Below are 24957 nucleotides of genomic sequence, written 5' to 3' on the forward strand. Positions count from 1 at the left end.
GGTCTAAACAAGCCGTTGTGCCTCCTTTCCCCGAATCTGACCGGATTGCCCCTTCTGCTTTTATCTCCTCCTTTTTCTCCCCTCTTCGAGCCCTTCATTCCTGGCTGCTGCTGCCGCCGCCGCCGCCGGCAGGAGCGTGAGATGGGCAGGACCACGTGGGGAGGAAAAGCCCCGCCCCCTCAGCGTTGCCAGGTTACCGCGGGGGCTGATTCAAGCGGCGCCACCTCCCCGGCGGGCGGGGGTTGTTTTGACGTCACAGCGCAGCGACGCGGCTGGTGCTCACCGCCCGTTCGGCACCGCCATGTTGAAGGTGAGGAAAGCGTCGCTCCCGCCCGCGGCCGTTGCTGTTCTCCGCCCGCTCTTCCGCTAACCCCGCTGCGTTGACAGGGCTCCCCGCCGCCCGTCCCCGCCCCGGGGGAGCGGGCGGAGGCAGGCGGCGGCCCCTCCCTTCAGGCCTCACCACCGCCCCGGCCCCGGGGCCTTGCAGCGGGATGCGCCGGTTCCTGCGGAGGCGGCAGGGTGGCCCCGGTGCTGCCGGGCCGTTGCTCTGGGGGCGTCCGTGTCCGGCGGGGCGAGGCCGGCAGGGGGCGGCCGGGGAGCGCGGCCGGAGCGGCCCCGCGCTGAGGCGCCCCGCAGGCGGGTGCGCTGGCCCGCGAGGGGCCCCGCTTCTCCCGCCTGCCTAGTTACTCGGTTGACGAGAGTAGTCAAGTAGCGAAGACCCTGGCGTTGTTACCAGCGACCGATTTTTTCACGTTCGAGCTAAAGCTGTTCTAAAATCTGTACTGTCCGGTGGCAGCTGTACCCAGGGTATTTGTCTGTAACTCTCGCAAGCTGTTAGTTTTATTCTTGTTGCAGCTGCGTAATCTCTCCTTTTAATATTTCAAAATTGCGTGCCCTATCCGTGTTGCCCAAAAAGAAACACGTGAACAGCACGTTCGTTACTTAAAATTACTTCTTGACTACAGCAGCGTGGAGCTGTGAGCCTTAACAGCGTTTGGCTTCGTACAGTTGTGAAAGTCGTCATCTTGAAAGTCTCCCTTTACTGCATGTAGGTTGTCAGTGAAATCTGTGAAAAGGAGTGAACGTGCATGGTCTGGGCTTAAATCAGATAATTGCCTGAAAGGTTTTTGCCTCTGGTAAGAGCCCCAGATTCCCTCAGGCCAGAAGCAGGTTTTATGTTGCAATCAAATGGCTACTCGAGAAGCAGGAGTTTTTTTAAAAACTAGTGACACTTGATTCTTGAAATTCGTTCTCTTTTGTACCTTTTGAGTTTGTCAAATGTTGATAATATATTGATATGCTGGGCAGCCTATGCTTGCTTTACTCTTGTTGCAGCTTCATTTTTTTGGTACTTTAATGTTGGGGCAATTGCTGGAATTCTTATGGATTTTATCTCCGAATCGTTGAGAATTCCATAAGTGATACTGAATTGTCATTAAAAGGGTTATATGTGAACCTGTGGGTTGAGGTACTATGCATAATATTACTACTTTTATACAACCATTGAGGTTAGGCAGATTCCAGTGCTTCAGACCAAGATAATTTTTTGCCTCTAAGAGCAAAAGGGGGAGATGGTTTCTTGTCCTTGATATCTGTGCTTCAGGGAACAGGAGTGCTCAAGAGTTTGGTTTTGGGGGGTTTTGGGTTTTTTTAGTTGGGGTTGAGAGAGAGGGGGAAGAATGGGGAAAAAAAAAAAGAGAAAAATGAAGCAGCTTCATACATTAGGGCAAATATCAACCTTCACAAAAGTATGAAGGATCTTTTTCCTTTTCTTCTTCCTTTCCCTAGTTTTGACAGGCTGACAATAACAGTAACAAGTGAACTGAGAAACCGCAGACAAGAGGAAAAAAAGACAAAAGTTCTAGTTAATCTTTAGCTCTTTCCTCCCCCCCATTTGTATTGAGAACTAATAGGGGATTTATTCTTCCCAGAGGCATATTTTAGTTAAGAATTAAGAACTTTGAGAAAGAAAGTAAAGCAAGGCAATGAAAGATGAAATGTGGTAGTCTTTTTCCCCTCCAACTTTGAGATTGAATTTGCTTATGAGTGATGTGGTGCCTACAGATAAAGTTGAGTTCTTCAGCTAGAGAAAGGAATAAATTTAATATTTTTTAATTTTACTTAAAGTAAATGCAGAGCATTGCCTAGAGAGAAGTATGTCAGCTCTACTTTTCTGGTATCAATTGAATAGCTGTAAGACAGGCAGACTGAAGGCACAGCTCAATTAAAATGTTTTACTAAACCAATTTGTTTAGTAAAACGTGGTTAATATGAAATTCAGGAATGAGATTCTAAAGTGAATTTTGGAAACAGAAAGCAGAACGGTTAATCTTTCATACTACCGAATAAACCTTTTAGTGTGTGCGTATGTACGGTACTTTAGTAGTGGTTGTATCTGTCCCATAAACTTAGCTGATGTAGAAGACCATTGCAGTATAGCTTGAACAGTGCATTTAGGGAGAGATTCCTCTTGCACTTTTAATGGTTAATTTTGTTTTGGTTAAAATGTAAATGTGAAACGTTTGGAAAATGCCTGCACTTCAGTATTTTGATAATACGGTGTTTTCAGTATGAGTAGTTCTGTCATCACTGATGTTTGTTTGTGAAACCAAAGTGGTTTCATTCTTATGCTCCGCTGTTTGCCTGTGTGTCTATATACAAATCTCAAATATTTAAAGCATTTGGATTTACTGTTTCTGCTGGTGACATTTAGATAATTTTCAAACAATATAAATGGTGTTGAATAGCAGCAAAAACACACCTGTTGTTTGACACAGCAGACTGGATTTATTTTTCCTAAACAGAGGTTATCAATAATGAATTATTCTTTAATTAAAGTAGTATTTTTTTATGTTGCTGTTGGGTTTTTTTCTTTTCCTTTTCTTTCTTTTTTTTGTTTTTGTTTTACTGCAAGGGACACTTGTAGAAAAGTTAAATAGCAGATGTAAAAACTCTGCATGTGTATTCATGTAACAAACTTTTGCCATATTCAGGAATTAAGTTTTAGACACTTGTCTCTGAGTGGCTCTCTCCGAAGTTGTGTTTTTCAAGTTGTGTTATTTCAAAAGTCTCCTCTGGTGCTAACCTCTTTTGAGTGTAGTATGTGCCATTGATTTAGTAGTTGCTCTGCTAAAGCTATCTGTAGTTTTAGGCTTGTTTGAAATTCAGGCTCACATGAAGTATTTGCACTGAATATGGCTGTTCAGGTAACTGGTAGCTGTAGTTTAAATAAATTTGAAACTGCTTTGAGGAAAGTGAATGGAGTCGTGAATATCTTGATGTCTTTTCTAGCTGTGTGTTTCATTTTTAAATGTTCCAAAAGTCACAGGAAGTAATATTTTACTGAAAGCTTATTTTTCAGAATGAAAGTGCATTTCAGATTTTTGCCTTTTCAGTGACAGAGCAGTTTTGCAGTGAAAAAAGGGAAGAATGAGGAAGTATATTCTACAGTTATTAATGGTTAGTGGCGTTCACGTTTTTATCATGGCTAATGAAAATATGTGAAGGGTCTTTTTTTAAGCAAACACTGTTAAAGATTGTTCATGTCTTTTCTTGGCTGTGAAACAGCTGATCCGGTCATTGTGGTGTTTCATTATAGTGCTGTAATAATGAGTCCGTAAATACAAATAAGGAAAAACTTCCATTTTAAGCAAGTTTTTCCATACCTTTTGATCCATCAGATCCCTTATGTCTTTCTGAAAAGAAATCCTATGACCTAGTTCTTGTGTGCTGTTTCTCTACATGTAAATGAACATTTTCAGGAAGTTTGACAACTATATAGTCTAGTTCTGAGTTTGAGGAGTCTCTTGGTTACATTTAATAAATATTCCATCTGCAAAGCAGTGGAAGAAACTTAAGCTGCAAATACTGATCTGTATGCAATAAGCATGTAGTCTGGATAATTTTAAAGCTATTTTCTAACAGCTCTGCAATGGGCAGAAACAAAGTTTCAGAGTAATTGTCTTGATGCTAGGTCAGTTATCATCATAACAGCATGAAGGATGTATTGGTTTGACCAAGGCTTCAGTTTTACGAGCAGCTAGGTCAGTGTAATGTACCCTTACTATTACTGAAAAGGAGGAGGGCTTGCTGCCTTCTCCTTTTTCATCCCATCTTCCCTGGCCACACAGTTCCTCTGGTGCTCGTCAGGCTGTTTCATGGATGGGTTCAACTTACTAACCCTGCACAAAGCTCTCCGCTTCTTTTTCAGGATTGATCTTTTGCCAAATTGGCGAGGTGAATTGCCTCGTGGTGGAAGCGTCCGGCCACCAAAGCTAGGGCAAGGTGAGCAGCAGGACTTCTGGGAACAGATGCCTCAAGCAGAGCCAGAACTCTCCAGTTTGGTGGCCGCAGGCTGTTAGATTCGCTCATGCTGTAACTTACTACAACAAACCACAGGCTGTTGTAACTCTGCACATGTTTATCTGAGCAGTAACATGAATATTAGACATTGAAATGTTTCCCATTGGAACCGCTGTTTCTTGAGTAAAACGTTACTGTTAATAAAGATGTGTATTTGTTGGAAAATGCTTTTGGTGCATTCTTGATTCGCTACACAGCTAAGATTTTTATCTTCTGTTTTTTAAGTTAAAGCAGTCTCTCCTGTTAAGAAACACAATTTAGTGTAGGTCCAGAATATAGGAAGAATTATATTCACCTTACTCATAGTGGTTGTGTGGTGTGACTGGATTGAATCTGTAGTATTCAGAAACAGTGAAGTATCTGTCACAATGCACTGTAATTCATGTTTCTCACAGAAAAGTAGGAGACATTCCTAAAATTCTTAGAAAGCAATGATTATGTTGTGATACTTTCAACTGTAGGTCTCTTTTTTTTTTCCTAAATCTAGATGCAGACAATAACTAGAAATAAAACGTTGAACTTCTTGGTACTAACTCACTATGGAAAAATGGAGGTGTTACAGACATTCACAAAGTTGTTTAAAATAGTATAGATATTAACAACATTATATTCATAAGAAAGTTGACAAAAATAATGTTTCAAGTGAGAGAAAACAGAAGATCTTTTTGTGAGATGAAAACTGATGAGATTAACATTTATATCTGCTGTCTCCTTTAGCCTTAGGCTTTTCTAAATACCATCTGAATAACTTAGGTGTTACCATTTGAGTGCCTGAGAGCATTAGATTGTGTACCACTGACTCCCCTTTCTCCTACCTTCTAAACATCTTAATATATCATTTATATGTGGGGACACAAACATTGTCTACGTGGATGTGTTCAAACATGTTGCCATTTTGTTTGAACTCTAATGATTTACACCTTTTCCTGTAATGTTTCTAGGTAATTCGGCTGGGGGCCACCCCTGTTAGCCTGAGCTTGCTCTCTATCCAGGTTTATGCTTCTTCTTCAGAGAAGGAGACTTCCAAAAAGGAGTTGCTGAAAATTGAGGAGGTAAGTATGGTTAGAGCCCTAGTGCTCTTCTATCTATACAGAAATATCTACGGAATTCTGAAATACATTACATTATATTTTGATGTGTGAAAGCATTTAGGTACATCTCTTCACCCTTTGTATTCTTGCCTTTAAACTTGCTTCTCTATTTTCAGTAATAGAGATGTCGATACAGTTTTGCTTTTTACACCTGAGGGTTGCATTTGATGCCCTCTGCTTGATAGTGTCAGGCTTGCTTGTTTGGAAGATCTTTTTCCTACATTAAAGCCTTCTGTTCTTCATTCAGAAATTACCTTTTCATGTTTGTAGCTTTACTTGTGGTCGTTTCACATCCCCAGGAATATTTTTCTTTGCTTTTTATCCAGGTAACACCATGTATGTTTGGGGTTTTTTTTTATTACAAGTACTGTTGGAAAATTCTAATAGAAACAAACCAAAATTGTAGTTCATAACTAAATATAGCTGTATATCCATAGAATTTTGTAGATGTTTAAAAATTTTAAGTACTTCAACCCCAGCTAAAGTGTTGTTACATGAGCAGTGAAACTAAATGAAACTTATTTTTGTGTATACTTAGGTCTTTCGGATGCATCTGCATGGGCAGTTCACTTGCATAATACAACGGGATCAGTAGTTGAAGCAGTCTCCTGGCTTCACCCCAGTGGAGTAACCTTAGCTGGGGCCATCGTGTGCCCTACACTACTGCTGGCCTGAGTTAGTAATGAGGCAGCAGTTTGAAGTTACATATGTGCTGAATAATTGGCTTGCCCATTGGCTTCAGCAAAGCAGAATGTGCAAGCTGTGGAGTTTTGGCTGCCTTTCTTACCATTCACAGTGTATGTTAGTTTGGATCTCTACTGTCAGCTGTCTAGTTTCATAAAATGTATGGGAATTTTCTTATCTCAGAGACTTCTGTCCTTGTGCCAGACATGGCTGTTAGATTGTCTAACAGGATCAAAGTTAAACTGATTGTGACTATGATTGCCAGAGATGACTGTATTTCCTAGGGAAGTGCAACTTACAATGCTTGTCTCCCAAAGTATTATGGGAAATCCAGCTGCATGAGTTATCAAATTATTTGAAAATTCTATGCCATTATATATTTTGTTACGGTTAGCAGCTTTTTTTTATGATAGATATAGTTGTTTTCCAACTTATCTTGAAAAGAGGGCTAGCTTCACTTTGCAACAATACGTGTAAACATCGGTTTATAATAAACTACTAAGTGTAGTATAAATGTGGTATAAAATGTAAGCTCTTTATACTGAACATCAGTGTAGTATATAAGCTGCTAGGAATCTTAACAGGTTTTGGTTTGATCTAAACTTTGCTGTTCATCTTCAACAGTATAGACTTTGGTCTTTTTTTTTGGAATACAATTTTAAATATGTTTAGGTAATTGTAATAAATATGTTGTGATGCTAAACCCTAAATATGTTGGTTTAGTATTTATTATGTGAAGATGCCCGTTACTCTTCAGGTGGATGTTACAGTTCCTATTTGCTCAGCACCATGGTGCTATTAATGCTGTCAGTTGCTGATGTGGTTCATGACTGCAACATTGGGATGTCGTACCATTTTCCTGCTCAGTAACAAACAGACAAAATTTGTATTGCATGTTACCTTGGATAGAAGCTACTTAGACTCTTTAATGGTGGCTTGTGCAAATATAGAAAATGATCGATTGTGATTTCAGAGTTCTAGTACATTTTGTATGTTAACTGGGAACCAGAAGTGCTGATTAAGACCAGAAACATTTTTTACAATTATGTTTTATGTTCTTATTAAACTAGTGTAATATTAATTTATAACCTGTGACTTGGATCATATAGCAGCTATGGATGAATTGCATAGCAATTAGAAGTCATCTTCATCATAGCATATAATTAAACAAATCTTCATCATAGCATATAAATAAAAAATAGCATATAATGGTTGTCTCACAGCTGTGCCTGAATTTTTATTATGCATTGTTTATGTAGTAAGCACCTTGTTAGGTGTTCTCTGGTTATACTGTTCCTGCCCTGAAGACCTACTTACACAATTACACCTTTGTTTTTAACCTCTTGTTTGCTAATATTCACAGCTGTCACTCTACTCCTCTCCAGCTCGTGAGACTAAATATGTGGAGAATCCACAAACGCAATTGGAAGAGGGGGTTTCGCGTTTGCGGCACGTTATGGAACCATATACAGCCTGGTGTCAGGTATAATGGTTTTATATTGCATCTGGTAGTGGTTCAGTGATAAAGGTTGAGCTGGGATTTTTTTTTTTTTTGAGACAGAATTAATAGATAGCAGCAAAGTAAAAGTTGATAGCTGTGCAAGCATTTTTCCAAAATGCTGCATTACTTAAAATTTTCCACAGTTTGGGTCATAATATTTACCCCCTCCTCACACAAAACCAGTTGTTTCTTTCTACTAATTTGCTGAACGAAACTGCTTTTTTGCATTTTGTATCCCTCCAAAAGAATTAAACGAAAATTAACTAAAGCTTAGAATTGTTATCTGAAATAAACTTTAAGCTTAAAGGTATCTACGGATATCTGGATTTGGTACTGTCCTGTGACTGAGGAAGACAAGACAGTAATTAAATTTGCGTTTTCCATGCTCAAGGAGAAGGCCTTAAATTATCAAGCAGTGTGTTTTGGAGCAGCAATACTGAGTTGTCCTCACTGCAACTTGGACAAAACATGACACTGCAGAAAGTAAATCAGTATTTCCTGAACTGGAATGTTGAGGGAAGGAACGGAGCTCTCTTCCAGAGAGAAAATCCCAGGCCACTAGTAGTGGCAAACCTAGCCCCCAGACCTTACCCCAAAACTTTCTTATATATTTTATTAGGTAGCATGTTTATACTAAACAGTCATTAAATACAAAAATAGTCTTTGGAGCATAGAGGAAAACCAAGATCTTTGTAATTAAGGCCTAAATTATTGATATTACATTGCAGAGTCATATGATGGCTTTCTTGCTCTTTCCTGACCCAGCAAATGTTGAAACTTACTTTTGAAGCAAGGGCATCCTTGTCATCTGGTTGCCTCTTGGCAACTTTAGATGATTCTCTACTTTGCACTCTGGCCATTGTGAATCCTCTTCTTAAGCTGCAAGCTGGTTTTCCAGTTCTCCATAGAAAGCCAAGCTGTTCAGATCAGGGTGTCCTTTCTGCCTAGAAGTTCTGTGTTGTGGTACTGACCTTTAACAGTACTGAAACATTTTTTCAGAAATACTTGGGGTTACTCAGTCTAGTGACATGTTTCTAAAGTGCCACCAGCAGGAGTACTGACTTCAGTTTTGAAAGAGAAGGGGCATTTTCCACAGTATAGTTAGAGCTCTGACCTCCTAAACGCACAGGTTCTGTTTGGTTGCCTGCAGTAGCCATAACTGGGAATGAAATTTAAGACGAGCTTAGTTTCCCAGTTGGACTGACTGCAGGTAAGCCTTGAACAGTGCTTTATGCCTTACTGGCCTGTTGTCTTCCTATTTGCTTTATTTTTTGTCTGCGTGGTGATCATTTACATAAGATGTGCTCTGCTGCTCACATACAACAAGCCATTTCCTGGCAGTGGCTTACTGACTCATTTTATGAAGTGGGCATGTAAACTTTATGGGTTTGGGGTCATCTTGCTTGCTTAACTGTAGGCAGAGATAGTTTTGGTTTTATACCACCCCCACCCCCTGCTCTGTTGAAGAAAATAACATTTCAGGTTTGTCTCAGTTGTCTTTAAAATTAAAAACATAACCCAGGATAATGAGAATAAAATTGGTTATGTTCGAATATCCATTTTACTTTTTCAAAATTGCTTGCTTAACTGTAGTGGAAAGTCAGTTCAAAACGCAGATGTGGAAATGAGCCGGTTATGTGTGAGCTGTGACAGAAGATCAGACTTAGTCTCTGGGGTCTTTAGAGTATGTTCTTTTTTTCATTGTCTTTTAGTAAGACCAACGTCCATTTAGAGTTATGTTGTGTTACATGCTAATGCTTTTTTTTTTTTCATGACAAGTGGGTTTTTTTAAGTCACTCTTGCCAGTGAGGAAATGAAAGTTCTAAAGATACTATCCCCCATGCAGTATCCTAAACAAATGCTTTCACTTCTGCACAGATATAGCTAAAGCGGTATTGCGAGACCATTCTCTGCTTTAGCTTTGGGCATCCATGTTTATGCATTTGTTCCCTAACTGATAGACAGTCTTACACTGTCTCTCCAAAGGACTATTAGCATAATAACAATTAGCAGGGTTGCTCTTGCTGAGATTTTTTTTTTTTCCCCTACTTTTATAAAAAGCAGTGTGAATTCTTTTACTTCCTGCATATTTTCAGTCTGAGAAAAAAATCTAGAACTAGTTTGTGGGGTTGATGCAGTGCTCTTTGATTTACTTTGGATGTTGTATGGACACCTCATTTTCCAAGTCACTTAAAAAATGCAGTTTTGTTATGCTAAGATAGTCTCTTGGAAAGTGGAATTTATCACCTTGCAGAATGAGTCATGTACCCCTGTGAAGTGCTAGGAAGGAGCTTATTAGAGTCTTGTACTTCCTATTCTTTGCATTAACTCAAATATTTTTGTGATACCTACATACTCTGAGAAACCTGAGATAATCCTGAGTTTCAGCTACCTGATCAGGAACTCAATGAAATATTGAAGTTGACTTCTGTGTTTTGAGGTATTATATTTCATTTGTGTCCAAAGATTATTTTGAGAAAAAGCTATATATTATGCCAAACGTAATGTTGAGCAAGCATAGCCCTGTAAGTGAAGGGTGGAAGCGGGAATAAAAAGAAGTTATTTTAGGGACCCAGCACTTCTGTTTTTCTTCTTTCTTTTTTCTTTTCTTTTCTTCATCAGGTCAGTTATGATCTGTAGTTAATATTTTACTTACCTGGTATCTATTTACTGTTGTTCTCTTTTCTGTTTGTTTTTTTTTTTAGGATCTTTATGCCAAAGCTATGCCCAAATTAGAAAAAGCTGTTGAGCATGGTAAAGGTAAATCAGTTGAGTTTTCTTAACTAGCAATTTAAAATGCAGGACTGTACTATATCTTCTGATAAAAGGGAATTCCATTAAGCATCATTATATATATAATTTCGAATGCATTTAAGACTACTTTATTTGCACTGTATGTCTGTTTAAATTTCCTTTGTAGGTCATTATGACACTACGTTTCTAAACAATTAAAATCTGAGACATGCATCTATGTCGACCAATGTCACTAAAAATGGCAGTTATGCAGGAAAAGAAGGAAAAAAAGCCTCACAGTTTATTCCCAGTTGGTAGTATTTGCTTGACCCAGCCTAGTAACTGAAACTTCCTGCAATGTTTATTACTTGTCACAAGTGTTAGGTCTTTTGTTTGTCTTGTTTAGCCTTTTCATTTTGGTTTACTTCCTTGGATCTCCTAAGAATTTTGAATTAGTCCAAAATAATTTGTATTTAATTTTGGTTTTGGAAGCATCCTTTCATACTTAGGCTCATCAGGACTGAGCATGGATGCTATCTAGAGCTCATTTCAGATACTGCACCTCTTTTCCTTAAATTTAACAGTCTCAGTCTTTTGAACTCCTTTATATGGAAGTTTTTTCATAGTTTTCCCTTCCCCCATTGCACTCCCATCTTGGAGTGACCTTTGTGTATTCTGTGTCTTTCCTTTGTTCTGTGATTTGGTTTTTTGTACACTGTTTTACTGAAACTAATTCTTGTTAACATGTAAATGTAAGAATCCATTTGGCAAAGGTTTTTATCACTAATTTGAAAAAGAGATGATCGAGATGTGAAAGAGCAAAACAAAACATGGCCCAGGAGCAAAGGCAAAAGCTTCTATGAAAATTGGTAAATACAATACGATGTTCAGTTTCGTTCATGTGTCACTAGAGAAGATCTCAAAGGCTTTGAATTTTATGCCAGCAGATCTAAAATGTGCATGATAGTTAAATGTGTTTTGATAACTCTTTGTTTTGTAACAATTGCCAGCATGTATTGATGATTCCTTATCACAAAACCACTTTCACATTACATTAAAGCACTTTGTTCTGACTTATTTTCAGAGGGCTGTGAATTTCTCCAAAACCCCCCTGCTGGCTTTTATCCAAGGCTTGGTGTGATAGGTTTTGCTGGAATTGTTGGATTGTTTCTTGCTAGAGGTAAATGGGAACCTTTTGAACTGCTTATATTATTATTTGGGATAAATAATGTATTTGGGTTTTTTGGATACTAATTTTTAATTGTGACACATGAGATCTGACTTAACTGTACAAGCATGTTTCTACAGTGTTCCTCCAATTATAAAGAAACTTCATGTAAAAGGTGTGTAATAACCATCAATTATTGTTTGAGTACTGTATTTGTAACTGGAATCTAGTCTTTGATCTTTTCCAGTTCTAGCTTATTATAGCAAAAGTAGGAAAGGATATATATTTTTTTTTTTTAGCCTAAAAATCTTTTTAATTACTTAAGTTCTTCATCACATATGTCACTGTAAAAAAAACTACAGAGGAATAAATTATGGTAAAATACAGAGGTTCCTGAACTATGATACATGTGCAATTAGTTGTTGTCTATTCAAGTTCCTTCAAAGTATTGTGTGTCCAGGCACAGAGCTGCTGCAGATGGTGATATTCAGCAAAAACACTTGTGAACTCTAGGTGTACTGTAAATACATTCATGTTTTGCTCTCTAGAAATGCGATACAGTTAATTTCATCACACTAGTTGAAGAAACGAATACATTTGTGCTTTCATAAAAATAAATGTTATTTTAAGAAATGTTAATTGTGAAAAAGTATTTTGTGTTTGTATTGAGATATTCTTAATACAGTGAAACAAAGTAACACAAGAAGAAAACTTGTAGGTAACAAAACTGTAAAAGTCTAGAATTTCAACACTAGTGAGGACTTGCTGTGGATAAAAATACACCTTAGCAGGGCCTATACATGTTGAACAAACTGGAATTGTGTGCTTGACTCTGTAGAAATGGAAAGCATTCTGTGCATATATGCACTTATATATGCACTCCCCAAAATATTTAATTTTCCAGTGAAGGTGATGAAAGCAGCACTTTTTTTTTTTCCTAGCATATTTTTTTAAATGAAAATCAGGGTCTCCAACTTTACCCATTTGAAGTTCTTTCTCTTCAAATTCCTGCTTCTTGAGTTATATGATTATGAATGAGATCAGCTTCCAGCCTTTATGACTGTAGCAAAATTTGGGGGGGGGGGTGTGGGGGTGTGCAGTCTTGGGGCTGGATCTGAAAGATTAGAGGGTCCCAAGTTTAATAAAAATTCCTCATAATACAAATGTCTGATTTCTGAATCTTCTAGGATGGGAGCCATAATTTTAAAACTTTTTGTCTGGTTATAGTTTACAATACTGACTGTTAGTTCCAGAAAGTATTCAAATAGTAGAAGGAAGTGCCCCTTAATTTTGATGCTACAGAAAGTTAGAACCAAATGTCCTCTTTTTAATCCCTTTCCCCCCTTGGTCTCACTGGAAAAATTGCCCTCTTGGAAGGTACAGATAATCTTTCAGGTCTAACCATAACACTTGAAGATACAGCTGCCCAGTAAGTAGAAAGTACGGTATTCAGAGTTTAGTCATGTGACTATTGTGCAGTCATCCAGCTTGGTTTAAAATACTGTTGAAGATAATTCGTTCTAACCTTCTTGAGTAGTGCTGGAATGGACACGGGAGTGTTCCTAAACTTTCTTCTAATGGGTGTCTCCAGCAGGTAGCAGCCTGCTGGAAGGCATTAATATCTTCAATTATTACATTTACTCCTAAAGCGATATCGTAGGCACACTGATAAGCTATCACTAAGGAAGGTTTCCCCATTCCTAGAAATTACAACAAAAGTGTAATTCTTCTGGTTGTAAAGATGCAATGAAGCTTGCCTTTTCTGTGCTTTCTTATAGCTAATTGGTAGCAAGTTCCCTCTTCACAAGACTAGCAACATCTCTTTATGAATGTCTCTTGTTTACTGCTAAGTTTCTCATCTCATCATGAGCATATGTTAGTGGAAACACTAAGCACTTCTAATATGCATTTCCTCTTCAAAATTAATTATTCCTTCATTAGAAGCACGTGTGGTTTTGCATATAGAACAGGCTGCTCTGTGAGGAGCAGAACTACTGCATCCTGAGTCCTGTACGTCTGTTCTATGACCTTTTTTCTCCTGTACTGCTTGCTTTTCTCCTTTACCTGCTCCCTTCTATGTTCCTTTCTGACTGGATAAACTGCAGCATGCCCCGTAACTGATTCAGTGATGCATATTGTCACTGGCCAGCTAGGATACACAACCTGTGGCCAGCTGTGATAAGAGGATGAACTTTTCAGGCAGTTAAATTATTTTAGACTTGTATAATTGACTAGAGAGTTCAAATTGATTAAAATGTTCAAAATTTTGTTGGGGACTGAGCAACAGGCGTGTAGCATAATTGTAAGTACTTTAGTTTAAAAGTACTTTCAAATGCTTTGCAAATTGCTGTAGTGAATCAAGAAAAATTATTCATAAGAGCACTTGTGGAAGAATCAATATTTGTGAGTCAAGGTAACTTATAAAGTTTGTATTGGAACATCTCTTGTTCTGCTTGATGTATCAAAAGAATGCTATCCTAACCTTTCTTTGCCTGAGTTTTTCCTTTTAGTTTAGGAAAGAGTATCAGTTGGTATAATTCTCTTAAAGATCTCTCAACTGTGGCTTTTACTTCATTATTCAGTACTGAAATAAATGATGTATTAGTAATGTACACTACATTAGTGATGTACAGTAAATATAGTTGTAACGTAATTTTCACTATGGAAAAATGTTAATAAAAATATTCTCTTAAAAAGGTTAAAAGAATAATTACTGATCAGAGTAATTATGTTTCTTAAGAAATCAGTAGGACTGAACAGAAAATGTGCTAAACTGTATTTAATGAAATTGTTTTGATTATAAATAAGAGGGTAGGGCCATTCAGCTGTCTTGGTTAACATATACTCTAACAATGTTTTGGGGGTTTTGTTTTGTTTTTTTGTTATGAAACAGGCTCAAAAATAAAGAAGTTAGTGTATCCTGCAGGTCTTATGGGTATTGGCGCCTCCATGTATTACCCTCAGCAAGCGGTTTCTATTGCAAAGGTCAGTGATGATACCTTTCTTTGGAGAAATGTCTTTTACTTTCATTATTGCCTCCTACCTTCAAATTAACTGGTAATCCTTTTTTAAAAGCCATGTCAGTGTACCTGGCACTTAACAAAAAATGATAGTTATTTTGTCAAAGAACATGCAGTCTAGGCTGAAAGACGGTAAGATATTCTGTTTCTTTTAGTGACTTTTTCTAACATTGCAGTACTGTCTTCAGTTTGAGGAACATAATTTCCTTTCTGAATCTCTAACCTCAAGTAATTATAAATTAATGTAAATATGCTTAGTAAGTGCAGTTTGCATGTTTACTTACAATACTAAGGAAGCTTGAAATATCTTGAGAGCAAATGAAAACAGGGTTTGAAAGAAAGAAAAAAAAAAGGGAGATTCTATAGAGAAATCATAAGAACAACATTTTGAGATAAATGTTGTTATTGAAGTTTTCTGCTTTTTGTTGGATAGAGTTTTAAGAAAGATAGCATGCACATTCTGGAATGGGGTGAGAGTTCTGCTGCTTATTGGATGCCTTTCCTGTTTATGCATTTGTTGTTTCAGGCACATAAGAAACATGTTAACTTACAGTTGCTTAAGTGGGTTTCCTGTGAAAGAAAGAACTGAAGATACCAGACAGTTGCTTACAGCCCCTGTTCATGTCAGTTCATATGCCTTGCTGTCCACACTTAATTGTACTGGCAGATTTCTCAGTTCTCCACCACATTCTTTTTCAAATCCAGCTTTTAACCACTCACAGTGCACATATTTTAGTGTGTCAGAAGAACTTTGTATTTCAGGCTTTGGTAAATTGGCTATCCAGTTATTGGTGACTTCACTGAGATACCAGGATGAAAATATGATATTCTCAAGAACGTACGATGTTCTTTGAAAACTGAAAGGTCGTTGACTTAGGGAGAGTCAAAAATGCTGTGTTTGAACTCTGCCAGCATGGTGATACCCTGATCTTTGATGGAATCTTTTTTTAGTGCTTCCAGGATTCAAATGCTCTAAATACAGATAGTTCTGTTGACTTATTCTCAGGGAGTGAAAATTATGCAAGTGGCAGAAAAAAAACCATCAAAATTTAAGAAGCTTAGACATTTCTGTTGGAAACTGTGTATTGAAATTCTAGTTGCCTTCTGAACAGTGAAGTGGGAAGTGATTGAATGGTGTTCAAACTGATGTTATTGTTTTTAAAGAAGCTCAGTTCAGTCTTAACTATGGATTTGCTACTAACAGCTTCACAATAGCTTGTTTATTTTACGAAAACTTTGAAGTGCATTATTGCCCTTTGATTAATTCACAGTTCTTAGTTTGACTGTAATAAAAAATCTGATCTGAGACCATGAGCCTGAAACTTGATTGGAATAGGTTTAGCTTTGTTGACTTGGTCAGGACACTAGACGTATGAGTTTGAAAACTTCCGTGGAGAGAGTGATATCCTAGCTGCTGTTTTGGTTCCTCTAATCTCTCTCATGCTTTTCTTTTCTTAAAGAAGCAAAGTTTTAAGCATATCAGATCTTACTATCCATCATTTTTATGCTTTAATCTGAAATTGGAAGTACTTTCATCTCTAGTAATTGTTTTGAAATGTTTCATAGGCCTTTCAAAAAATTTCTGTAAGCCTAGAAAGGATGCCAGCAGTACAAAGCTCACTTGCCAAGTTAATAGAACAGTATAGGAAATATTCTGGAACATAAATGTTTAATTTTTTGTTTATTCTTTATATTATGTTATTTTTATTTTTCTTCCACATTTGAGTACTTCATCACTACTCTTTCGTTTACAGTGGTATAGTTCCCTTCATTTGGTAAACTTGCAGATTTGACCATACTTTAAAAGACTAAAAAAAATTTGGGGTGGTAGGTTGTTTTTTTTTCCTTCCCACCTTTATTAAAGACTTTGCATTGGAGAGCTGGAAATACACAGCAAAATATATTTGCAGTTGAGGTACAACACTTGATGCATCTATCTAGAAGAAAACTTTTTTTCTTTAATTAAAATGTATGAGTTGCTAAGTGAAGTTATAGCAACAGAATTAATAATCAGTAATAGGTAGTTTTCTGACATTATTCATGTAACTGGAGATGGAAGAAATGCACAGCCTAATTAGTTTTTTCCCTGCTTTAGTAATCATTCTAATAAATCACAAATTTGTAAGGGATTTGTTTTCTCACTGCTAGTATTACTTTAATTTGTGTAACTTTGAACAAATGGTCAGACTGTATATGTGGTAAGGGAACTGAATTCAATATTAAAGTTTATTTTGTTCTGGTGGAACTTTAAGTAGTGTTTTGGAACTGTATTGCTTTCCAGCTAATCATAATACATTCAAAATAGTTTGTATCTACTGTGGCTTATCTTACATCTGGAAAAAACTGTCCATTATGAAGTTACTTAAATCAGTCTCTTTATCATTAGAATTAATTTTTGTTCCTTGTTACTAGAACTCAAATTTCCTAATGTAGTATGTTATGCTTACCTTCTTGAAAGAAAGAAAAACTTCCTAATATGTGTTTATTTCTTTGACAACAAACTAAATTATTTCTGTGTCTTTTGAATCTATACTTCGTCCCTTGCCCTGTTAGTCCATAAGGCATAAACAGTTGTACTGGCACAACTGAGAGCATGACACGATTACAGCAACTGTGGGTTGAAAAGAAGCAGTTGGGGTAACTTAATCCATGTTTGCTGCAGAATGAAATGCTTGTAAAATTGCACTATGACTACTTTCTTAACAATATAAATGTAGAAAAGCCAGCAGATTCTCAGTTTCGTTTCTCAGTATGCAATGTAGATAAAGCATTGCTAGCTGTAATTCTGCTCGATAATCTTGACATATAACATACAGTATAGTCAATACTATATGCTTATGGTCCTGTGTTGAATTAAAATATGGGAGCTTGTTTATATGCACATTAGGCCTTAGAGACTGCTGATGCTACCCTAGTAGTGCCTAGTCCGGGTGTTTGTGGCCCAAGGTCACTTTCAAACTATTTCAGAGTCCCTGTTGAGAACCACTCAGTCTAACTTTTGAACTTGCTTGTTGAAATTTTAGCATACAGACTTACTTAGTGTTGCATTGAACAGAGGTGGTATTTTAGCGTGTTGTAATTTAACACAAACAAGCTAGAAATTGTTACCTTCCAGAAATTAAGAATTCCAGATGACTGAATGGAAAAACTTGTCCCTCTTTGAAGGGAGCTCTTTGTATGAATGTTGGAATGAACGCTTTGAACAATTGAATGAACTGTTTGTATTATGATTGTTCCTTTTACTTTTCCTGGTTGGAACTGCCACTCCCAAGAATAGCGGTGGCAACTGCAGTACCCAACTGCTTCCTTTCAACTGCTTCTTGAGAAAGAGAGGTATAAAACACAAGCCTAACGCATGACTGTAGCATTGTCTTCATGAGAGGATGCATTGGGTGGTTATAAAAATTTCTTGGCTATGTTCCTGTTGATCCTGTAACTTGCAGCTTACAGTCTATCTAGAATTGTATTTTTCAACCCATGTGAACTGTGAATGTGTGCATGGGTCCCAGCTCTTGGGAGGTGTGTACAGTGTTGAAACATTAGTTGACTGTGGCAGACTAAAGTATCTGGGTTGCTGTACCTTGTGATGTAGCTACTTTACTCCAGCAACGTGAATGACCAGTTTCTCATTTAGTGCTATTCATAATTCACTTGATCATATGACTCCTATAATAAGAATATTTTAAAGTTTGTACTGTTAGGCATTTAGAGTGTTCTTAAGTATTTTAATGGAGTATTTTTAAGCAGGAACCAGAAACGACTTATGGATAGTTGTTGTTGTTTCTCATTTTATGTCGATAGCTGTGTCCTCAGTAACAATGCAGACAAAAACCCACTCTGTTTATTGTGGTTATTTTTCAGTCCTGGTAGGTTTGTACTGCTTGCACAACTGATCACACTATCTTTCCAGGTGAGCCATAGGCTCCTCTGACTTTCAGAACTTGTTAGTTAAGTACTTGAGAATGAACACTCCTGATAGTGAAAAAGAAGATAACTGTCTATACCTGTAATGGTTGAATTGAGGGATTTTGGAGATTTAACACATTCATCCCTGGAACAGTTGGTGTGCTTTTTTTCCGATGCCCTTTATCACTGTCAAATATAGAGAAAACTCAGTGCATCATACCAACTTGTTTAAAACCAAAGTACAACCGTAATTGTCAAATGTGGTGACATATGCTAGCTCTTTGTATTTAAATCAGCCTACATTTGGGATTTAGTTGTGACTCGGAAATGTAGTTGCTGATTTGGGTTTGTTTTCTTTTAATTCTAATTATTAAATAGCCTCTTCTGTAAGGTAGTAACATGATGTCTGCCCAGAAGCACATCCCTTACCATTGTAGTACGTAGCTGGTGTACTTAATTTTGTTCAGACAAACAAAGGGAAGTGGTTCTTTGTACCATGTGTGCCCAGTGGTAGAACTCCTTGGCACAGGATGTTGTGGATGCAAAGAACTTGCATGGGGTTCAAGGGGAAGTGCAACAAGTTTGTAGGAGGGAAATTCCTTGGGCATTGTTATACACATAGAACTTGCCTCTGGCTCAGGAAGTCTCTGAGCAGTGAGTTGTTGGAGACTGGAAGAAACTTAAAAACTCTATTCAGAAACTGTTTCAGAAACATCATTTATGCTTGCCCTGTTCTCATAGCTTTGGTTTTCCAGCTTTGCCTGCTGTGGGAGATAGGGTGATACCTTCTTATTTCTTGATTTCATAAGTTTTTGAGTTTAATAGCTGTCTAGTTGGGCAAATTGTCCATTTTTTGCTCTTCTTTATTTGTAAGAAAACTGATAGTGATATGAAAGTGAGTACTGACCTGAGCCTGGAGCTGTAAAAACCTAACACTCTTGAGTTTTAAAGGATGCTATGAATATTACAGTTCCATATCATGTAAGGAGCAGGAGATACTCTTTTATTAGACTTAGGGATTTTTTCTGTCATAAAATTACCTTTTGGTGTAATACAGCAAACACCATCTTTCCTAGCTGTCTTCTGTTTTGAGAGTTGACAGCTGGTTATTCATTACAGCCATTTATCAGCAAATTAGGTCTTTCCTCTAAATAGCAAATAAAAAGAAACAAAGGGGTACTCTTACTGTTCTGTCAAAGCAGTGAAAATGTAAAATTGCAGAATAGTGACAAACTAAGTAGGGATTTTTTTTTTCTGTCTTTAAAATGAATATGGTCAAATTAAGAAATAATTTGCATATGTTAAATCAGTTGAACATCAAATACTAAGAAAACCAGAATTGTTTCCATGCAGCATCATTCCATCCCTTTTTATACACATATATTTTCAGGTAGTCTTCAAACAGTTTTTTAGCAAGTTGGCTTTTCTTATTCCTCATGTGTCATTTTTTTTTCAAGATGTTTATTAACGCTGCATACCCTGAGCTTGAACAGGAAAATGTTAAAGATCTTGTGTTTTGAGACTTCTTCCACTTAAACAAGAAGCAAAATAATATTTCCCAGACTATTAAGTTCATGCTTTCTAATATCTTTTGTTTCAAAGGTTGCTGGTACACAGCTGTATGACTGGAGTCTTCAGGGATATATTGCTGTAGAATCTCTTTGGAAGGATAATCCCAAGAAGAAGAAATCTGGGAAAAAAAGTGATAAGGTAAGAAGTCTGAAGAAATTGATTTCTGAATTTACCACTGCCTTTTCAGACAAGGAATATATGAACAGTAGTGTTTTTTTCCACTCTGATTCAGCTTTTATTTCTGAAGACACAGATTTCATTATATCTTTCTAAGCTGTGGAAAAATATTAAGCTTATTTCAAGTTAAACTTTCAGAAATGCTGTTTGGAAGTTTTCTTTAGTATAATCTCCTAAGTGTTTAATAGGAAAGTTGGGAGTATTGTGATTGGAATGCTAGGGAGCAAGGCTTTTACGGTCTTGATTATTTAAAAAAAAAAAAAAAAATTAAAAAGTAATTTAATTTGACAAGCGCCATCTTAAAAATCTGAAATAACTTTTTTAATTACATATCTCCTCTTTGAAAGAGAGCAAATAGAGTCTTGTTTCCAGTTTATTCCCATTTTGTTTTTTTCCTTTGAATGTTCATGAATATTTGCTCTAGCATGAAGATGTCATTGTGTGCTGCTCTATTAAACGTTACTATCTAGTCATAAAAACATCAGTTTATAGGGATATGCAGTTCTTAGGGATTTAGTCATGTATAACTAGATGTGTGGTTTAATACTTACAGCCCTATTTTAGGAAACTTTGGTTTAATTGGTTCTCATCCAGGAGGCTGCCAATAAAACTTGAGTTTCTTTTGAATCTGCTTTGAACTGGGCATCCTGGTGAGGTACCAAGCACAGTCATTGCTGATAGCTTCTGCTTTCTAGATTTCCAGTTGTTAAACACTGTACAAGGGGTCAGATTAACATTCACATACATGATTTTTTTTTTAAATTAAAATAACATTCATCTTTATTTTCTGTTCTACAAGTCACTTTTTTTTTTGGTCTGGCATTACTGTTCTGTGTTAGGCTAAGCAGACTGATGTTTTGCCTTAGATATGCCTGCATCAGATGGCAGAGGAAATGCTAACATAATGGCTTTGTTTTCCAGAGTATGGCAAGCACTGAGGTTTCTTTAAAACAGCATTTTTTAATTAACATTGCTAATACAACTAAGTGCATGTCTGCATGCTTATTTTCAGTTTTGGAAGGGAGCAGTTTTCCCTAATCCCCCTATAGAGCATCAGTGATACAGTTTTATTTCCTTGCGTACTTCACCAGAGAAGGGAAGCCTTTTTTTTCCAGTGCTCCTGTGGTCCATGCTTATATAATACCACCCTTTTAAGGCATGTGTGCCTTTAGTTACTTTAAATCTCAATATCTCAGCCAGTGTGCTCTTCCATAGTTGATTTATAGTCATCAAAGTAGTTGCGCTATATTTAAGTCATATTATTCAGTGTACATGGATGAATTTATCCTTGGTTTTGAGTTAGTGTTTTTACTGGTATCTAACTATTTGCTTATATGTTTGTGTGTGTTAAAGCAGTGTATATGAAGACGTTATATTAGACTTTTTTAATATGTATGATGTGTATTATATTTCTGTATAAAACCATAGAATCGTTGAGGTTGGAAGGGACTTCTGGAGGTTATCTGGTCCAACCCCCTACTCAAGTGTGGCCACCTAGAGCCAGTTGTTCAGGACTCTGTCTAGATGGCTTTTGAATATTTCCAAGGATGGAGACTCCACAACCTCCCCATGCAACCTGTGCCAGGGCTCAGTCACTCTCACTGTAAAAAAGTGCTTCCTGATGTTCAGAGGGACCCTCCTGTGTTTCAGTTTGTGCCCATTGCCTCTGGTTCTGTCACTGGGCACCACTGGAAAGAGCCTGGCTCCATCCTCTGTGCGCCCTCCCTTCAGGTATTTATACACGTTGATGAGATGCCCCTGAGCCTTCTGTTCTCCAGGCTGAACAGTCCCAGCTCTCTCAGCCTGTCCTCGTAGGAGATGTCCCAGTCCCTTAATCACCTTTGTGGCCCTTTGCTGGACTCTGTCGAGTATGTCCATGTCTCTCTTGTACTGGGGAACACAGAACCGGACACAGTACTTAAACTTTGTCTGTAGAGTTGGTCAAACATGATACATAACTGTAGTGAATTGTAGGGTTTTAGTTTCATATATCTATAATGGTTTGCTTCTGCAAATTGCTAGATGTTATGACTGGATAGTAATGTCCAATAGAGCAGTACACAGTGACATCATTATGTTAGAGCAAATATTCATAAATACTCCCCCCCTGCAAAATCCAAAATAAGATTCTGTTCTGCTGCTTCAAATGCATTTTGCATTCTACAAAATGCTACCAAGTTTCAAAATAAGTGCAATGTGATTGATTAATTATATTGGTTGAAGATTAGCACTGACTTGTGAAGAAATGGGAACCTGTTTTAATGAATCATTACATTATGTAATGTCTTGATCGTAATTTATAACCTGCCTGAAGCTTCTGGAGTTAAGTATCTTAATGATGTTTTTGTTTTTTATCTACTAGACATTTCTGTTACCCCACAGGAGCAAGCTGTCTTTGTAGACAGCTATCTGTATCTGCTTATCTGTATCTCTGGTACAGATAAGCAAACTGACTTTTAGGAAATAGATGTAGATGGCTCAGTAAAGCAGAGTGTAAGAGACGGAGAACTGTGTGTGTTGATTAAATGTGTGCCAGGGAGAGCCTTTAAGGTTTTTAGGGAATTTTTTTAACTGCTACTTGAAGAAATAAAAGTTCAGGTGTGTAGCGTAAAGCTTGTGTGGTTTTAAATTGACTTCTAAACTCACTGCATCTTTAGTTACTGATTTCTAAGCAACTGTGCTTGTTCTGTTGATACAAACTGCTGCCCTAGCCACAGACTGCTTCCCATCTCTTATTTTAGTTGTTTAATGTAGCCTGGCAAAACTAACAGGTGATTTGAAAACAACTTTGAACCAGCAGAAAGTCTTGGTCTTTCACTGTGGACCTCCTGATTGAGCCATAGCTCACAAGTGGTAACAGTTCATACCAGGTTGACAATGGTGTATGGCTTCTGGGTTGTTGTAAACCAGAAGTCCTGTCTGACCAGAACACGGTATTTTCAACCCAGAGGCCTAAGACATAAGGGGGATAGCCACTGAGGGAGATGTTTTGGAGAGGCAATTGCACTTGAATAGACTGCAGGTATGGGACAGAGTTCCCTAGGTAGGTCTAGGTGTGGGACGAGTTCCAGACAATCTGGTTTGGAGAAATGCTCATGTGTCCTGTCAGTTGCTGAGTCTTATGAGAGTGAAGACTTTCATCAGTGGATACTCATCCAGTATTGGCCCTAGGTGCTTCAGTAAATGCACTTGTATAGCTCTTTGAATAAACAAAGGTTAGTTAATCATACTGTACCTTTCCCAAAACCTAGGCTGTCAAAAAGTATCTCAAAAAAATAGACAACATTAAAATATTTCAGAAAGACAGACTGACAGCATCAGTAAAAATTAGCTGAGCTTTTTATTTTATTGTGCCCAGGCTTTCAAAAGGAAACATGTGGTTGTTATTGGAAGGCAAAAACTTTTGAAGCTTTCATCTTATTATAAGGCTTATTCAAGCACTTGCTACGTCAGCAGAAAAACAAACGACATGCAAAATTGCAGAGACCACTAAGTAAACACACTTCTTTCTCTTCCTCCTTGCAGAATCTTCACATCACACCCCTTAGTTGCCAAAATATGTTATTTGCACAAAGGAGTGAAATGCCATTGAATGGTTTCTCCTAAAGTTCATCTAATTGATCAGATATTGTTAGTGTTAACTGTTGCCATTTAACTTCATGGATTAGGCAAGATACAAAAATCCTGTGGCTCAAATGAAGAAGCACTATGCACTTGAGGAAATTCCCTGCATTTCAGGTGTTTGTCATCTCTTACCACTGGAGTATACAGCCTCATTGTTTCTTTGTCCTCTGAAGTTGCTGAAGAGAGGGTATTGTCTCCCTGGTGTCTAGAGAAGCTGAACAGCAGTTGTGAAAAGTCACATGCTTTTGAAGTCACTACAGTGTGGACTGAAAAGTATTTCTCATGGAAGAAGTCTGCTCTGAAACTTCCTTGTGGTGAAGCAGTATAAAATACATAGTTGAGAATCTGGTGGGGTAGGGGTGGGTTTGGGTTTTTTTGTCTAGTTTTGTTTTTTTTTTTAAGGTAGTGTTATGTTCTAGCAGGATGTGGTCAGTCACAGTTAATAATTAAAACCTCTACCTTTTTTTATACATATAAGCACTGGTGTGTCCCTAACATGAGAAGTGAGAGGTGAAGTTTACCCTAGAAAAACTTCTTCAGTCTGTCTCTAGTGCTGTGTGGTTATATTAGTGCAAAAAAGTCCTTTTCATACAGGTGATCAGATCCACCAAAGCAGTATCAACTTTTCCAGCAAAACAATTTCTGTTAAGTTGCATTTTTATTGGAGCTTTTACTGGTACAGAAGTGTCGTGGAAGAAAATAAATACTTCTAACTATCATGTACTAAAATTGGCAAAGCATTCTAGGATAGATTCTGGGACTTCTGTCTTCATTTGACAGCCCTGTGACAGAATTGGGTTGGTTTTGTATATTTATTTCTTATTGTCATACTAGGCAGCTAGATTCCTTAACTAGTGAAGGCAAATACAAATGTTATTCTTGAGTTGTTTTTACAGCAGATGTAACCCATTTCGTGAAACCATGCCAGAGCAAAATATGGGGTTTTTGTTTTTGTGACGTTCACTGTAGCATTTTCCTGTTGTTACACAAAGGATTCTTGCAGATAGTCAAGCAATATACAGTTGGCTCTTCTTGGCTTGTGTTGATTTGTTATGTTGCTCATAATTTGTTTGATAGTCATAGGTACCACAGCTGTGCATAACTTAATGTTTGTGCAGC

At 37.5% G+C, this 24957-nt stretch overlaps 1 protein-coding gene across 3 annotated transcripts in view; it reads left to right on the forward strand.

Annotated features, from left to right (window-relative positions):
* Positions 1-181: 181 nt before the first annotated feature.
* APOO (apolipoprotein O) overlaps positions 182-24957 on the forward strand; it is a 47347-nt gene continuing 22571 nt past the window's right edge. Inside the window, exons 1-8 of one of the 3 annotated variants that reach the window (XM_072848814.1) lie at positions 241-310; positions 3396-3459; positions 5304-5414; positions 7501-7620; positions 10344-10398; positions 11456-11551; positions 14433-14524; positions 20068-20175. In XM_072848814.1, coding sequence (XP_072704915.1) covers positions 3430-3459; positions 5304-5414; positions 7501-7620; positions 10344-10398; positions 11456-11551; positions 14433-14524; positions 20068-20175 — 612 coding nt within the window. In that variant the 5' untranslated portion in view covers positions 241-310; positions 3396-3429. Of the gene's footprint in view, positions 311-3395; positions 3460-5303; positions 5415-7500; positions 7621-10343; positions 10399-11455; positions 11552-14432; positions 14525-20067; positions 20176-24957 lie in introns of all 3 variants that reach the window. The other 2 variants (XM_072848806.1, XM_072848823.1) reach the window with 2 other exon arrangements.

The sequence above is a fragment of the Ciconia boyciana genome, chromosome 1, assembly GCF_034638445.1.
Source record: "Ciconia boyciana chromosome 1, ASM3463844v1, whole genome shotgun sequence".
NCBI classification, from domain to species: domain Eukaryota; kingdom Metazoa; phylum Chordata; class Aves; order Ciconiiformes; family Ciconiidae; genus Ciconia; species Ciconia boyciana.